Source organism: Ylistrum balloti, unplaced genomic scaffold, assembly GCF_031769215.1.
Source record: "Ylistrum balloti isolate Yb309-2 unplaced genomic scaffold, AGI_CSIRO_Ybal_v1 Utg370720, whole genome shotgun sequence".
NCBI lineage: Eukaryota > Metazoa > Mollusca > Bivalvia > Pectinida > Pectinidae > Ylistrum > Ylistrum balloti.
The window spans coordinates 83831-102991 of NW_026782428.1; the positions used below are offsets into that span (position 1 = coordinate 83831).

General features: G+C 34.8%; 1 protein-coding gene across 9 annotated transcripts in view; it reads left to right on the plus strand.

Annotated features, from left to right (window-relative positions):
* Window positions 1–19161, plus strand: part of LOC132557782 (sodium- and chloride-dependent GABA transporter 2-like) — a 116418-nt gene that overhangs the window by 76625 nt on the left and 20632 nt on the right. For 8 of the 9 annotated variants that reach the window (XM_060222310.1, XM_060222311.1, XM_060222309.1 and 5 more), the window contains 6 exons: window positions 11441–11575; window positions 12954–13125; window positions 13779–13820; window positions 17651–17701; window positions 18123–18294; window positions 18888–19052. In XM_060222310.1, coding sequence (XP_060078293.1) covers window positions 11441–11575; window positions 12954–13125; window positions 13779–13820; window positions 17651–17701; window positions 18123–18294; window positions 18888–19052 — 737 coding nt within the window. The remainder of the gene's footprint in view (window positions 1–11440; window positions 11576–12953; window positions 13126–13778; window positions 13821–17650; window positions 17702–18122; window positions 18295–18887; window positions 19053–19161) is intronic. The other variant, XM_060222315.1, reaches the window with a different exon arrangement.

The window sequence follows — 19161 nt, forward strand, 5'->3', positions numbered from 1 at the left end:
AATTTGTAACAAAATTTCTGAAATTCAACATATTTTACCAATAAAATCCTGTTGTTCATGAGGGTGAGTGTAAGGTTTCAACCATACATTTGATAACAGTTAAATGTGACTGGAGATATGCCGTAAAATGAGATATTTTTGTGGGGCTGAATTTTCATGGTTAAAAATACAAACTATTTCCTGTACACTGGATTTCAAGGATACATATTGCTCAATAAATGTATATAAAGACTAATTTTATACATCATAGACTTATGAATTAATTAAGAGTACATCAGAAATTAACGTCAATAAAAACCCACAAAAATGAATGATTTCACAGTAAGTCCTGATTAACCCTACTGAAAGCAGATTATGATTTAGAGGATCTTGATGACTTTACGTGTCAAATGAGATTCCTGAATCCAGTCCATCAATTGTAAGATGGAAATTCATGATGAGCTTCATAAATCTCCTCTAAAATGGAAACTCATGCAAGCTTTTTTTTAGCCCACCATCTAATGGATGGTGAGTTATTAAAATCGCCCTGCGTCCGTGGTCCGTCCGTAAACAATTCTTGTTACCGCTATTTCTGGAAAAGTACTGGATGGATCTTTCTCAAATTTCATATGCAGTTTCCCCTTGGTCCCTAGTTGTGCATTGTACCTTTTTTGGACTGATTCAAATTCAAGATGGCCGACAGGTGGCCATCTTGGATTTTGGAAGTAAAAGTTTGTTACCGCTATTTCTGAGAAAGTACAGGATGGATCTTCCTCAAATTTCATATGCAGTTTTGCCTTGGTCCCTAGTTGTGCATTGTACCTTTTTTGGACTGATTCGAATTCAAGATGGCCGACAGGCAGCCATCTTGGATTTTGGAAGTTAAAGTTTGTTACTGCTATTTCTTGGAAAGTACTGGATGGATCTTTCTCAAATTTCATATGCAGGTTCCCTTTGGTTCCAAGTTGTGCATTATACCTTTTTGGACTGATCCGAAATCAAGATGGCTGACAGGCAGCCATCTTAGATTTTGAGAGTAAAATCTTGTTACTGCTATATCTGAGGAAGTACTGGATGGATCCTTCTGATATTTCATAGATATTGGTTTCCCTTGGTCCCTAGTTGTGCATTGTACCTTTTTTGGACTGATTTGAAATCAAGGTGGCCCACAGGCAGCCATCTTGGATGTCGACAGTAATACAGCACAAGCATATTGTCCATTATCCACCTGTAACTGACTGCTATCTAATAATACTTTGGGATCTTTTTCAAATGATATTTGCTAATAGGTGCTTAATAAAAATATCTTGTGCCATCATTGAGTACATTCAATGAAGACCAGTTCATGAACATTTACAACACCTGTAACAAACAAAAAAAATAAACAAATCTTCAAGAACTGAAAATAGATCCTCAAATGGTGGGCACCAAGATCCCTCTGGGATCTCTTGTTCACCTTATAATATGGATAATCATAAAAACTGCATTTCATCAGACCAATATAAGATCTAAGTTGGCAATATTTCTACTCCAAATTTCATTTTTTTCGGACAATGTCACAATGTATGTATTATGCCATAAAGTTATGTATCATAATTGAATACATGGAAACATACAGCCAAGTTACAGTTCTGTTAGATATTATTTTTTCTTGACAAAATTGTAAAAGGTGTTATTACTCTAACAACAGGTCATAGGTATATTATGAGTATATATATATACTACAAATATATTAAATCCTATTAATTATCTCTATATCACTTCTTGGTTAGATCAGTTAATTCCTGTTAGTACAAGTGTACTAACAATATAAACAGAGTTATTGGCCTTTGTTGATTTTTTTACAATAATTTGTCGTAAAGTGGAAAAGGTTTCCCATGATTATGGTATTTATTGTGATATTCAACACCGATATTGTAAAATAATATAAATACTTTACTGGAACATTCAAGCATTTCATAATTAAATTGTAAATTCTAATAATATAACTTTTTTTTGTGACACAGCTGTCATCTTTTGTTATTTACTCATGGTGGCCCAGATTTAAGTTTACTGGGGATCTTACTGTGGGAAGAAACCAGAGTTGAAGTAGAAAACCCACATAGTGGGACAGGTGACTCTGTGTAGAGAAGCACGCTCACTGGCTGTTATGTATCCAGTCAGTTTACATTAATGTTAACAGTAGACAGCAGACAAAAGTATCGAGCTTGCATGGTGTTAAGTCATTGATCTTTAAGACCAGGCTTGGAGAAAAGTCTCCCTAATTTGTTTTATGTTGCTTTTGTCCCCTCAGGCCTATAACTTGTAGATTATACTTTGAATTGTTGTTTCCTGGTATAAATACTATGATGGTTCTGATGGACTCCTGCAAATACAGTCTGTCCTTCTATATAGATGTGTCTGTGGTTTGAAATGATAGTTTGTTTAAATATATTTGTTGATGGTGCATAGATTTTTCAGAAATTTAATTGTTTTTGTGTCATGAAGGCATTTTTGGTGTTCATTAAAACTTGTTCTTTTTTCTTCTTTTTCTTCTGTGCTGGTTCACTTCAAGTCTGTCTTGATATTTGCATTTGAGTTGGCCATCTTTTGCGATACACATTTAAGCCATGCAAGACTTCTCTCAGATTACGGCTCTATCTGAATCAGACCAGGAAACATTGAAATTGAAAAAGAAGTTGGGAGACAAATAATTGCTTTGTCTGGACATAGGAGGATGAGATAATTGTCATGGCTGCATGCTAAGCATCAGACAGTATATATACTGATGAGGTCCTAAGTTTAAACCATAAGGACTCTATCATTAGGTAGATTCTAAGTGACTGTTTACTGAGGTAAATGGTAACATACTTTGACATAAATACCACATATGTGTCTTAATTAAAGAAAAGAGGAACAAGCTAACAAAGGGTCACTGTGAGGTTTTAGAATGGTTTTCTGTTTGAAGACATTACTAAAATTTGTATTGATAATATATTACCACTGTCATAAGAACATTTACCATTCTTGAAAATTTAGAATTTAAAACAAAATTTTCATTCCTTTTCAAATACTACAAGAAAATATGAGTAACTAAAAAAATCTGTATTCACACTCAAAATTGATAAAATCAGGGACAAATTGGAACAAAAGAAAGAGAAACTCAGAAATCCTTAAGAACAGAGAAGAGAACGGCAGAATGAAAGAGTTGTAAGGGGAGATAATAAAAGAAAGGGGGGTCATACAGTGCTCCAGATAGCCTGCGTGAATGCGTTTTCACGCACAATATTTCTAATTTCACGCTAGGAAAAAAATAAGATTTGCGTCATTAACCCGTGCGAAATCCGGACTCTGCGTCAATGTCCGGCTCCAATATTACGTAGTTAGAAAACTCAATAATCTAAGTCAAACAGACACTTATCAAGTAAACGAAACTCGTAACAAGCGCTTTCTTGATCGTGATTATAAACCAGTCACATAGCAAATATGGCGCTGTCAAAAATGTTTACAAATTCAGTGTTACCCTAATATGGAAAAACCCATACACTTGATGAAGGCATGGGTGAAAAAACCCCTCAATTTATAAAGGTAGGAGTAAAAACCCCACATGTCAAAAAGTTATCTGGAGCACTGGTCATAATTAGAGAAGGGGGTAATAAGAGAAAGGGGAGGTAAACAGGGAACAAGGAAATGATAGGAGAGAGGGGAGGTAATCGGGGAACAAGGAAATGATAGGAGAGAGGGGAGGTAATCAGGGAACAAGGAAATGATAAGAGAGAGGGGAGGTAATCAGGGAACAAGGAAATGATAGTAGATAGGGGAGATAATAAAGGAAAGGTATGTTAATTATTAAGAGAAAGGGGAGGTAAGAAGAGAATGAGGAGATAATGGAGGTGATAAGAGAAATGATCATAATAAGAGAAAGGAAGGAGATAAAAAGAGGCTGATGTCATGATAGACATAATCATAGAAAGGATAAGTAGGAAGGAGAAATGAGGAGAGGGGAGGAAGTGATAAAAATATGGCGAAATAAAGAAGTGTTGAAAAGGATATGTGATCGGAGAAAAAATAAAGTAATGATGGACAGATTGTAGGAGAGGAAGGGTGGAGTGGTTTTTGAAGTGTTTATAATGAGGATAGGTCGGTGATGGTCTGTAACACAAACAGTGATGTTTGACAGGAAACAGTTCCTGGAATACACTCAAGTCTAACATCAAACGCAGTAAAGAATGGCAGCTACCAACATCATTTAGCATGTCGACTGTGTAGTGTTTGCACCGAAATAGAACAGATTTACTGTACAATAAACTCACTTCATTTAGATCTGTTTTCTGTGGTTTGTAGATGGAGGAAAAAGATATAAGCATTTAGCTTGTCAGAGATTATCTTCAGTGTTTCTGAATGTTTGAACGACTTTTTAGATTAACAATGTGTTAATGGGAATTGGTTAGGAGTAGAAATATGTATGGTTATATATATATATGGTTCGGGTATAAATTTCAAAACAAAGCTGGTTGTTGGATATGTTTTTTTTTAATTTTTTTGTTAGTTTTAAAGAAAATTGAATGTGCCTGTTTTGAGTTAAAAAATGGATCATGCGTGTCTTTTTGGTATGAATTTAAATATGGAATGACTTTATTAAAAAATATCATAAATACAAGCAACTACAGAAAGGTGGGGGTAGGGGTGGTGGATTGGGGAGTAGGGGCAGCTGTTAATGATCGTCACCTTTTGTCTGTGTATTGTTTATAAGACTGGGAAGGATGAGCCGGAGTCTAACACCTACTTACAGTAAATTCTCTAGCATAGAACTCTGCCATGTGTCATCTTGAATTTGACCCTCAGAGAAAGTCAAGGTCAAGAAGGTCATCCTCCTTATACTGTTATTCTAAGGTTTAAGTGGTTAAGCTGTTGTTCTCCTCACACCATCGGTAAAAAGATAAGACCTTGTACTTGGGTGGTAAGAATGATAATAACTCTGAAGCCTTACATAATTAGCTTTGTATCAAAAATTGTTATAGGAATATTGATTTGTATTGTTTGGGTGCATTCATTGCCCTATGAACAGCCAGGTTGGGTCACCTTTTATGTAGTAGCGGGCTACCTCACTGAGAACATGATGCAGGAGGCCCACCACACGCTATCCAAGTCTAGAGCTGTTTAGGTGAAATATCCTAACATTAAGGACAGATGTACCATGACAACACAGAACAGAAGATTCTTCTTCAAACTTGACCTTAAATGTTATAAATAAGTAGATTGTCACACATTACAGGAAAGGAACATAAAATGATTTACATCCAAGATATAAAAAACCATAAAGAGAGAGAAAAGAGGAACATATGACGTAAACATTGTACAAGTGAATAGCACCTTATAATACAAGTTAATACTTAAATACAGAACCGAATTGTACAATCAAGTAAAGACATCATGCTGCTTTTTTATCCTTACAGGCTGATAAGGTCATATTTTTTTAAACCGAGGAGGCATTTAAGGAAAATTAAAAATTGATATGATAAAAAGTCAACATTTAAAATTAATTTTTTGTGATCTTCATCTGTTGATGTAAGTACATGTATATTCTGAACTGTGTCACTATGTGTTCTTTCCTTCCACAGTTAACTGTAAGTAATAAAGATTTATCTTCCAAAAGTAATTACAAAAATGCACTGTAAATTGATTTTACCTACTTTAGAGGATGAAATGAAATTGAGGAAAATTGATCCAATGAAAATGAGATTTAAATAGAAATCCACAGCACATTTCGTAAAAATGAAAAACTGATCGTTTTTGCTTTAATCTTATGGTAAAATGGCAAAACAATGTGACCCTTTGAAGTAAAGCTTTTCCAGTAACCATTTATTACCAGACATGAACTTATTACCAGAAATTGTCTTATTACTAGACATAGACTTGGAACCAGACACATTCTTAAAACCAGACATGGACTTATCACCAGACATGGACTTATTACCAGAAAGTGTCTTATTACCAGACATGGGCTTATTACCAGAAAGTGTCTTATTACCAGACATAGACTTATTACTAGACATTGGCTTATTACCAGACATGGGCTTATTACCAGACATGCTTATTACCAGACATGGACTTATAACTTATTACCAGACATGAAATTATTACCAGACATGGACTTATCACCAGACATGGACTTTTTACCAGACATGGGCTTATTACCAGAAACTGACTTATTACCAGACATGGGCTTATTACCAGACATAGACGTATTACCAGACATGAAATTATTACCACTCATGAGCTTATTTGCAGATACATTTATGGTATGTAATATATACATTAGAGGTGGTACACAAGTATATCAAATCTCTAGAAAGGATCATAATTCTGGAGTTTATCCAAATTGTCCAGGCTTACCAAGCATACCTCATCATTATAAGGCACCTGGTATTTGGGTGTGGTGAGGATGTTTGGCTGCTATGTTATAATAGAAATGTTTTATTTCTGTTGATATTCAGCATTAATTCCTTGTTAACTTCTTTAAAAAGTGCAATAAATTCCCTTTTTTAAACACTTATTTTTAAACCTACCAAAGGTTTCCTAATGCCAGGCTGAAACTATAGGAGAATGCAGAATCCTCAGACTGTACTGTTATTATTTCCGTGGGAGGGATTTCACGATTTCAGTTAACAAACTGTACATGCAGGGGTTATTTTTGTGCCTTTGCATATTTGATGTATATTATGATATGTATGTAAAGGTCACAGATTCATACCCATGGATGAAATTGACACGGCTGAATGACTTTGGTTATTTAGTGTAAACTTCTCCAACCCTTAAATTTCCACGTTTACAGGCATTATTGATCATGGGTAATTAGGTTCAATTCTACATCCCAAACATTTGTGCAGAAATTTTTCCTGAAGATTCAAATTTATTTGATGGGTTTTATGTCCACTATTATGGCTCTTCAGTGGCAGAGCTGACAATTAAAATATTTGGCTATTTTACCTACTGGTAGATGATTTTAAGTCAATAATTGAATAGAAAAAGACAATTTAACACATCTGTTATTGCTTTTTGAGCCCCTACACAGTGAAGGTAAGAGATATTTGTGTACTTAGGATATAGGGGACCACTGTTTCTACTGGTGCTCTGAAAGTCTCAATACTGTCACCTAGTTTCTCACCAATCAATATCCTACAAGAGCCTGTAATGCAGGCACTTTCCCATTACCGACAAGTCAATATTTGTTTAAAAAATACTGGCGCTAGAAAGTGCACTGGAAATGTTGCATGACCTTTGAACCCTACATTGTTTAAAGACAATTTGATGCGGTAGATACCCTAAAGTTACACTACCCATTATGATACAAATGGTGTATTAAATAGATAGTACTTTCATGGTCGTCTGTACTCTCATGGTCGTGTCCTTGGGCAAGTCAGTTTAACCTAATTGTGTTGGCATGTGATGGGTTTCCTGTATGTCTTTCAGTAAGATAGCAACCAGCTATCACAGGGACACTCTGCCTTAAACTGACTGTTCACAGAGGGATGATGTCAACATATCCTTTGTACATTATTGTAGAGGATTAGTTTTTTTGCTGTCTCTCTTCATTCAAGAAGGACTTTGTGGATTTCAGCCCAATATTAGACACAAATTATGAGTATATAACACTTGTTTGACATTAAAACAACTATTCAGCTTGTGTTGTAGATGTGTTGATCTGTACTGTTATTTACTCTCTGGATGCCACAAAATTAACAGAAATATGTTCACTCTATTCATAACCTGATAAAATGTTGTATTTTATACACAAAAGTGAAACTGTGAGTTACCTCCCTTAAGAAGAATAAAGAATTAATGGTCCAGTCAGGTTTTCAGTGAATAATTTCAGACTAGCAAACCTTTAACTTCTCATGTTGAGGTAGATATTTCTTTGATGAAATTACTGTTATACTATATAAACTTTATTAATAATGTGAAAACCAATTATTTCAACATATAATAATCATTCTTGTTGGGTCAGATGTGAGATCGTGATCTCATTGTCGGATGAAACAGGTATATATAGGGAAAACCCACTCTGTCAAGCAGGTGACCCTTTAACTTTTCATGTCCAGGATTCGAACCCCTGTCCACTAGGTGAAACAGAAAGGTGACATTGTTACCACTGTTACACGCAACCAGATATCTCGAAAATACTGTCCCTGTTGTGTTTTCAAGTTAATCAATACCGATTTGCTCCGATCGCAATCCAAATTCAATATTAAACTATATTTAGAGTTGAATGCATCAACTACCAAAGAACTGTATTGATTTTTGTTAATACATTTTGTCAACAGATTCTCATTGTTCACAATTGCCTTTTTAACCATTTTTGTTATAGCGTTTATCCTTCTTAAAATTCCAACTTTCCATGATTGAAATTTTAGATTTGGTGACAGGCAATCTTCTTAAAGTATCAGTAAGGTACAACATAAAGAAATCATATTTGGAGGATTATAACCAACACAGATGCTGTATCTAACCTCTCTGTTATCTGTAGTTTTCAATAGAAATGAAAAACTTCAGCAGCAGGATAAGTTCATTGATCTGTCGTATTTTTATAACAGACGATCCTAATCAGTCCCTGACAATCAAATGATTCAAAATTAACTTTGTAGATTTTCCTGTAGAGTGTGCCAGTGGTAACAGTGTGACTGGGATGAGTTCCAGCCAGCTTATCACCTTATATATTGCAATCCACAGATTTGATATCTCTTTTCCTGAGATTGATTGTGACTTGAGTCTGATTGTTTGGAGTCAGATTATATGTCATTATTACAGAGTCTCAGTATAAGATTATTTCCCTCTAGTCGTCAGGTTGGGGTTTCGTTTGTTCTGAAATATTCGTGCAGTCTTTCAAACAATTAACCACTAGCCTGGATATTTTGGAACATTTTCTTCAGATTGGTAATGTCAGTAGAGTAGAAGTTCTTATAACACAACCAGTAGAAGATTAGAGTATTGACCAATTTTTTCAGCTGTACTGTAGTCGTATGTACACTAAGGAAGAAGATAATGAGACGAGATGGTAAATAGATTATAGACCAAAAATTACACCAGATGGTAAACAATGCACTGTTGTGAATTTATAGGATTATAGTACAGCTGGAAAAGAGAATCGATTCTGTCCCATCTCATACACTACATACGTCAGTGCTAGTACACTCCACACTGGTCATTTGTCTTTTCTGATGAAGGTGACTGCGTTGTCAACAAAACACCACACTCTAATCTTCTACTGGTTGTGTTATAAGATGAAGGTGACCATGTAGTCATCGAAACATCACACTCTAATCTTCTACCGGTTGTGTTATAAGATGAAGGTGACCGTGTAGTCATCGAAACGTCACACTCTAATCTTCTACCGGTTGTGTTATAAGATGAAGGTGGCCATGTAGTCATAGAAACGTCACACTCTAATCTTCTACTGGTTGTGTTATAAGATGAAGGTGGCCATGTAGTCATCGAAACGTCACACTCTAATCTTCTACTGGTTGTGTTATAAGATGAAGGTGACCATGTAGTCATCAAAACGTCACACTCTAATCTTCTACCGGTTGTGTTATAAGATGAAGGTGACCGTGTAGTCATCGAAACGTCACACTCTAATCTTCTACTGGTTGTGTTATAAGAACTTCTCTTCTATAATCAATAGTCCATTGTTCCTTTGTGTAATATAACGCAGATATACTCCCAAATCAATGGTCCAACTGTTTAATCTTGTTTTCACTTATACAATCAAGTTATTCCAAGGACATATTTTAGAAAACTCATGACCCTAAATATTGCCATGATTTTTTTCTTAAAATGATAATTCTGTATTTGAATTTCAATTACCATGTATTCCATATCACCTTATACAGGCATAACATTGGTGTGTTTTTGTATGGGAAAAGAAAATATTTTAATCACCATCAAAACAGTATTTCAGCTGAAGATTTACTACAAAGATTTATGGCCAATGGATCTGTAGGTGTAACTTAATTTGGACCAATGAGAGTGTGTCTTGGCATTGGCTCTAACCAATGAGACGGTGGTTTGGTGCAGGCTTTGGCAGTTGGTGTTCTCCACATAGGGACCTGTAATTACTGGTTATTGAGTTATTCCTCAAAGTAGGAGACGGGAACCAAAAAATAATTACAAACGTCGACAGAATCACTGGAAACAGTGTAATCATGTCAGGTCTAAGGTACATGACTACCACAGTTTACAAGCTGGTTTAACCTGACCTCCCTTGTAACTGTAAATTGACTGGTCATTATAACTGTTGGAATAGTCTACCTTAACTGTGAAGGGTTGTTTGTTTAATTGATACAGATGGAGAAGAGGAGTGTTAATGGGTCGTTATTTATAGATTTTTAATGTTTAAGTTTAGCTTTTAACTGATATCATTATGATAAAGATTAAGATAATTGATTATAATTTCTTTTGTCTTCAGCTCAATTAGTTTTATACTGGAATGTAAAAATTTATAACAATTGTTGTCTCTATCACTGTTTATCTACTGCTATTGCCTGATCAAACATTAACTTTCTATCCAATCTAGTGAATTATTTTGATAACATGATTTTTTTGACGACAGATAAAACATTGCTCAAAATTGTGAAAATTTCTGGCTGTTCTGAACCTTTTAAAAAACTCATTCTAATGACTGTTCTCAGTATTGTTAGCATCAATTTATCTGTCCTGTGGTCAGTTTGGACAGGTGAAATTGGTGGTAGTATTCTCCGCAAAACCATCTAAATATGGTTCATTGGGAATTCCGCAATTGAAATGTCACTGGATGGTAGATTTTATACAGAGTATTTGGTAAATACATAGGTGTGTATTAGATCATTAAAAATTCTGCTGGGATTACAATTTCATTGCTTCATTTGGTTTATATCACCACAAACCTGTTATGATGCTATCAGGGCTGCGGGAACATTTGTAAAACCCTCTCGCTAGATCTATACAGAATTTCCACAAATGAGATATCATGTTTTTTTAAACGATTTCCGTCAGAACATAAATAGATGTTTTTAAATTTTTTTTTTTCAAAGCACACTATGTAATAACAACCTGTGCAGAATATCCCTGTAATTTTCCATCCAATCAGAGTGAATTAATTTGATCACATGGTTTTTTGCCAACAGATATAACATTGCTCAAACACATTAATTTTCTGTCCAATCAGAGTGAATTAATTTGATCACATGGTTTTTTGCCAACAGATATAACATTGCTCAAACACATTAATTTTCTGTCCAATCAGAGTGAATTATTTTGATCACATGGGTTTTTTGCTAACAGATATAACATTGCTCAAACACAATAATTTTCTATCCAATCAGAGTGAATTATTTTGATCACATGTTTTTTTTTTTTTTGCCAACAGATATAACATTGCTCAAACACAATAATTTTCTGTCCAATCAGAGTGAATTATTTTGATCACATGATTTGTTGTTGACAGGTATGGCCCTACTCGCCCTGTATGTGTTCCTGTTTATATTATGTATACCACCGATGTTCATACAACACAAACTGGGAGGATACGAACAGAAAGGCATTGTGGGTCTCTTCTCCAGATATCTTCCAATAGCAAAGGGTGAGTGTTGTCTATATATACTGTGTATATATAGTTTAAGAAATATTTACATTTAGTGATATCAAAAGTGTAAACCAATTGTGAAACAATTCTTGTTGGACCCAAGATGGAAGTGGATGAGGGGTTTAACTGTGGGAAGTATCCCAGAGAATCTCACGTGATAAGGTCAGGTACAAATTAACTCCATATCCTGGTATTGAACCCCTTGGCCTGGGTTATTCAAATCGCTCTGTGTCCGTGGTCCATGGTCCGTCAGTCCGTCTGTAAACATATGTTCCCTTTGGTCTTTCAAGGCTTCCAGGCAGCCATTTTAGATTTGACAGGTAAAGCTTATCAATGCTATTTTCTGCAAAGGAATGTTCACATGACTTGTCATTAAAAGCAAAGACGGGAAAAGATCCAACTTTTAAAGATCAAACCATGGAGGGCACCAAGATGCCTCCGGGGTCTCTTGTTCAAAGACCAGTTAGATATAACCTGTGGTCAGTGAAAATTTTCAGACCTGAATTTAACACATTAGGAAATATTCTTTATCATTTGACAAGTTTGTTTAGACAAGTTGAACTGAAATATTTCGAGGGTTTATTTTGCTTTGAATTTTTTTTAGTCACAAGAATAAAGATTTTTTCACTAACCACTTGTTAAACTTGAACCTTTGTGTAACTTGGGCCTGGTCTCCTAGGTTAAATGCTTGTGTACAGCCACTTCTCCACCTGACAAACATAGATACTTGTAGATGTATATATAGTGTAAGTCTATATATTTAATGAGTCCAGGCCTAGATTTTTCAGTGGATGATTGTAGTATGGTGGGCTCACAGAACTGATATTGAGATCATTATTGCAGAACTTTTGAAAGGAGATTGACTTAAATGTTTGAACTTTTTTGATTCAATATAGAAAATAGATAGTCAATTATCTTCCAAGTCAGTGAAGAGGTTTTCGTCAAGGTTTTATCTATATCATCAAAAATGTAAATTGAAGAGGGCTGAAGTGTTTGAGGTGACCATATTGACCTTGGCTAAAGGAATAGGTGTGACCCTACTAATTATTCTCAGACCTTGGTTACAGGAGTAGGTGTGACCCTACTAATTATTCTCTGACCTTGGTCACAGGAGTAGGTGTGACCCTACTAATTATTCTCTGACCTTGGTCACAGGAGTAGGTGTGACCCTACTAATTATTCTCTGACCTTGGTCACAGGAGTAGGTGTGACCCTACTAATTATTCTCTGACCTTGGTCACAGGAGTAGGTGTGACCTCACTGATAAATCTCAGACCTTGGTTACAGGAGTAGGTGTGACCTCACTGATAAATCTCTGACCTTGGTTACAGGTGTAGGTGTGTCCCTACTAATTATTCTCTGACCTTTATTATAGGAGTAGGCGTGGCCTTGCTGATTGACCTGTTCCTGACCTGTGTGTACTTTGCACCGTTGGTGTGTCACTTTGGGATGTACGCTGTGATTTCTATGATCCAGGAGCCTTATCTATGGGAAGGCTGTAGTAATGCATGGAACACAGACAAGTGTGTGGAGAATCTACCTGTCACGTAAGTGGACCACCAAGAGCTTTTGTGTTAATTCTACAAATTTCAGGCTCCAAGTGTGTCTGAAATACAATATTACACTTAAAATGCTGGAGTTTAAAATCACTTAAAACTACAATTGACTATTGGTCAAACTTCAAGTAAAATCAAATTAAAGTGAGAAAAATGTGAAAGCTCAGTATATCAGTATTTTTGTATGTTTTATGCTAGAGAATGTATCAGAAATGTTACTTGTTTTCCATAAATCCAACTGCAATACTCTGCCTGGTAATAAGCCCAGATATTGTATATACTGTTTTGAAGAATTACAAAATATAAATGCTATTTCAGTGTCCTGCAATACGTCTGTCATCTGGCATTGTAACAGAATTAGAATGTCGGTTGTCAGGCTTATTGCACAATAAATGTCGCTACCAATTTTGGCAGGTTTACTCAAAATCTAAATAACTGTGGAAAGTTAGCATGAAACCAATTAAAAAACCCTGATCAATGAGTTCAGTACGAGGTTAATCATCTAATCGTGGAATGTGTGGACTATTTAAAATGTAACTACATTACACTGGCCTTGTAGTTAGGTTAGTATTGATATCAGCAGGTTTGTCAATTACTCAACACTAACAGCATAGGCCTCATAGTTGCCTTGTTTTTACTTACAGTGTTCACTCTCAGAATGAGGGAGTGTATTACAACCGATTGTCGTAAGTAACACACTAATGTTCTGTGGGTTAGATCTGCCAGATGGTGTTCTCTGTGTTGCTTCCAGTTTTTGTCTTTGCTGCCGTAAAGTGTGTTTTGTGTTGGGTAAAATTTTGGTCTGAATGTGATGGAAACAGTATATTTAAGGGAGGTAACTCATTGTACCTACTTGTAAGGGAGATAATTTATTCTTAACACTGGTAGCAGTGTATTTAAAGTAGTTTACTAATTATTTACTCTTGTAGTTGTTATATATATGGGAGTTGACTCAATATTAACACTTGTTGCTGTATATTTAAGGGAGGTAACTCATTGTCAACTCTTGTAGCAGTGTATTTAAGGGAAGTAACCCATTGTCAACTCTTGTAGCGGTATATTTAAGGTAGGTAACTCATTGTCAACAATTGTAGCAGTATATTTGGGGGAGGTGATTCATAGTCAACTCTTGTAGCAGTATATTTTAAGGGAGGTAATTCATTGTCAACTCTTGCAGCAGTACATTTAAGGGAGGTAACTCATTGTCAACTCTTGTAGCAGTATATTTAAGGGAGGTAACTCATTGTCAACTCTTGTAGAAGTATATTTAAGGGAGGTAACTCATTGTCAACAATTGTAGCAGTATATTTAGGGGAGGTGATTCATTGTCAACTCTTGTAACAGTATATTTTAAGGGAGGTAATTCATTGTCAACTCTTGTAGCAGTATATTTAAGGGAGGTAACTCATCGTCAACTCTTGTAGCAGTATATTTAAGGGAGGTAACTCATTGTCAACTCTTGTAGAAGTATATTTAAGGGAGGTAACTCATTGTCAACAATTGTAGCAGTATATTCACAGGAGATAAATCATTATTCACCCTTATAGCAGTATAATTAAGGGAGATAAATCATTGTCAACTCTTGTAGCAGTATATTTAAGGGAGGTAACTCATTGTTTATACTTGTAGAGCTTCATATTACAAAAAGTGGCTGTCCTTATTTATGCTTACTGCAAAAAACATATCGAATGGAGAGAACTGTTATACATTACACTTTTTTACCATTATTTGAAATAGAAAGAGACACTGATATTGTTAAAGTTCTAGCAGCATAGATAGGCAACAATTTTTACATTTCCTCAACTTTCAATATTCTGAATAATTTCTTTGCATGATTATCATTTTATACATTAATTCTTCAATTAAATACACATATATATACATTTTGTTTTTAAAATTTTACACAATTTAAAATTTTTTTGCTAACTTTTTAAATTAATCTTTTATGCTTAATATTGTACATTGATTAGATGTCCATAAACAATATTTTCCTTTTTTTAAGCATAAATAATTTTTATTACTAAACAATGCACATGTATAGCTCATATTGAGTTTGCCACTCGACAGCACTATCTGTGATTTTACACTATAGTGATGGTGTAGGTTTATGTAGACTAATAATTGATAAATTAAACATATATTCACCATGTCAGTTAACCTGACTGTAAGCTTAAGCTGTATTACCACATCAGCATCTGACCACTAAGAGCTGAAGCTTTTGAAAGTCCTCTATGTCTATATGAATACATCCCAAATCTTTCTTATTTAGTATCTATAAATATTAGTGGTCTTAATTTTTAGGTTACAGCAATTAACAGGAGATTTGTTTACGAAGCCTTTCGCAAAATTTTCCCTATTTGGATTTGACATTTTTCCCTCGACACACTCTAACGGTTTTGGAGTCCTATCGCTGATGTTCCTAGGGTGGTCCTGATTTTACAGAGTTTTTATATTTGACCAAAACTGAATTTCATGATCCACGGGGCATCTCACATTTTCCCTTGGGAAGGGGGTGAAGTTTACTATTGTTTTTATAGGAAAATTGGATGTTTGAGAATAAAGTTTTTATTTTCTATTGGAAATAACTTGTTAAGAATTATTAGCATAGGATGAGAGTTTTGATGGTATGCATGTATTGACACTGTTTGACCCCCAAGGCTTAAAACCTACCACCTAAGTTTTACTATCATCAATGTCACAATTTGTTTTTCATGACAATTGAAAGCTACCTACCCTTTAACCTTTATATTCAGTATTGTTTGCCTCAAAGTGACTGTTGAAGCCACTAAGCCAGTTTTTAAGGTTTATTGGTGCATTAATATACATCCCACATCCTTCCTATTAGGACATGATTTCACAGAATGTTTCTGTCTAACTGTTGACTAATTGTATTTCACAATACACTCAACCCTCAGTATAATGCCACATTCTGTTTTTTGTGATTTTGGTGGTATAACCAGTTTGCCGGTACAGCGGATGTATTAACTTAGAGGGAAATCCGTTCTGATAACATTGATGGTGGTATACAGGTTTAGCGGTTTAACAGGTGGCATTACAACAGGGTTTGATGTAACTTTGGAAAATAAATCTTATGAAAAGGATTTTGAAGAATCTGCTGTGGAGGAGCACTACAAAACAGGGCATTGTACTTCTACTTCCTTACAGAAAGTTTCCTTTCAGAGGCGAAAGTTTGGCATTAATTTTTACTTTTAATACATAATTTTTTGTGGGATAACAACGGTCATTGAGATAAAATCTGTACATGTTTCTGAATTCTTCCAGGCCAAAGTGGTAGAAAATAAGGAACATTGCTTGTTCTTGTGTCTTCACATACAAAATAACATTAAAGTGATGTAAATTGTAATGACTTTTAACAACGCCCACAGTAATTAGGAATGGGGCCAAAATTTGGACAAAAACTTTAAGGTTGTGCATGTTTGTGAGGGATTGATTTTCAGGTTTGAAACTAAATGGTCAAGGTCACTTTGTTTCTTTATGAAGGTGTTTGCTAACATTCATACTTTTGTTTTATTCAATTTTCTCCTCAATCTTGTACTCAGGCACATGAGATATTGTCCTTTATCAGAGTATTATGTACCAAGTTTACAACAGCTGAGGGCATCTTCAGTTCTTACTGTGATTGGACGAAGATTGGATTTGATCCATTATCTGATTGGTCAATCTCATCTGATGCAATAATTGACTGTAATTTGTTATAGTTGATCATCAGTACCTTAATATTTTCATGAGTTTTAGCAAAATTTTATATCATACATAATAAAGATGTCAGATGTGAATGATATTTATTCAAATGTAAATTCTAGGTAAGAAAGGCAATTTGGGTTAAAGTTTTTTTTTTTTTTTGTAAAAAGAGAAAATATTACTGCAACAAGGAATGCATTCACTTTCTATGAATATAATGTCAGGCAATTAGGTTATCAATCCTTGGAAAACCAATTTGATTTTGACCAATTGAATATGGAGTTAAACCGATTGCCCTTCGCCACTGTGATATGAAACAAGGAGAATTTAATATATTTGCCAACATTTTATATTTGTAGGCCATGATGATTTTGATAAATGAAGTATATTTTAGTACATGTATTACCCACATGCGTCCTGACGAAGTGTCCATCACAAACTGCTACGTTACATTCCAAATTGATTTTGAGGTCAATGCACATCAGCCATTAGAATGCCTTGAGTTTGTGTTTTAGGCCCATAAGATTACTATTACTGTTACTATTTTTTGGACAATGGTAAACCATATTTAGGTCACAGTGCTGTAGTTATTTCATGTCTTTATCAGCCATGGTTTAAACATTGTTCTTGTGTGAAATGATAAGTTTGTGTTTCAGGTGGCAAGAGAAAGGTCATGGCTGTTTATAAAATTTTTAATCAAATGAAACGAAATATGTATGATTGTATTGGCATGCCTGTAATAAAGTTATTATCGTTTATTTTCTCCTTCTTCACCACAGATTTTTTATCATTTCTTTTCTTCTTACGATTACAGTGGACAGACATCTGATGTTGCAAGACAAACACCAGAGAAAGAATTCTTTAAGTAAGTAGTAATTTGTTGTAAAATATCTACAGTAATTAATGATTGTACAGTTACATTGTGAGCTGCATGAGTAAGTTATTTGAAAACCAAGTTTTTTTCAAATTTGATTATTGATAAAAAACAAGAATTTTCTGTAGGTCAAGTGTTTTCGTCTGTGGAAGAGTTATGCTCCTTTGAGAATTTTCTATATACATTATATATATGTATTTATCTGTTAGTGTGTAATACCAGAATTTTGTGGTTGGACTCATATTTCTAGTTTTATTAGTCTATTGTATTATCTTATGTTAAACTTAAGCTCAGGGATACACACAAGTTTAGTAGCACTACTGAGTTCTTATTTGGTCCATACAAATATTTCTGTTTGTGAAAATATTTTATCAATGAATTTATTTTTCATCCATCTTCCCTCTCTCTCTAGCCTTCAGTATCTTCAGATCACAGATAAGATATCGGACATCCGTGGTTTTCCAGTGTGGAATAACACTGCTCCATTCCAGGATATTGGTTTCTCCGTACTTCCAGTCGGCTTGACAGTTGTCTGGCTGGTAGTGTTCCTCATTGTGGCATTTGGTGGGCGTGTGTGTGGCTGGGTATGTATCACATTCTCTGATTGGTTGTAGGATACATAAATGTTTAGGAGTGGTATGTATCAAGTCGTCTGATTGGCTGAATAGCTATGACAGTTTATGTTTGTCAGCAATCCAAGTAGGATTTTTGGTTTTAACTTTCTACTTAGATAAGCATTAAGGTGGAAGTAAACATCAAAAGGAAGATAAATAAACACATCCTTTATACAACAGCTTGAATTATGTTGATCTCTCTCTGATTTTGTCATTAAATTATGGTATATTCTCTTGTTTGATATCTGCACAAAAAAAATCATCCTCTTTACCTTACAATGAGCCCAGGAACCCAACACATAAGGTCTGCCTCAAAGTAGGGGGAAGGACAATGATATATACAGTCTATATTGGAAACAATCACTTGAAGATGACTACTAGGCCTGAAAATGACAGGAACTACATTGTTGATTTGGTCTTTGTAATCATACTGTATATATATAAAAATGTGTATATAAAAACATTTATCTTTCTGTATATCACAGTCACCTCCCTTTGATCTGATATATCATAGTTACCTCCCTTTGATCTGATATATCACAGTTACCTCCCTTTGATTCCAGATTTTGTTTGTGATGTGCCCTGGATTTCTTGGGACGCTTTTTGCTGTTCTGGTTTACGGCTATATGAACCTGGATAAGGCTGCTTCAAACCAGTTCCTCGGCCGATTCTACAACCTCAACTTTGATGGTTTTGTAGACATTCGTACCAATAGAAAACTGATCACGGTAAACATTGTGTTTTGTTGACATTCGTACCAATAGAAATGTTGAATTAGTTTTTAAATGACCAGGAATTAAAACCCAAACGTATTGTATGGTTCTATTTATCATTTTC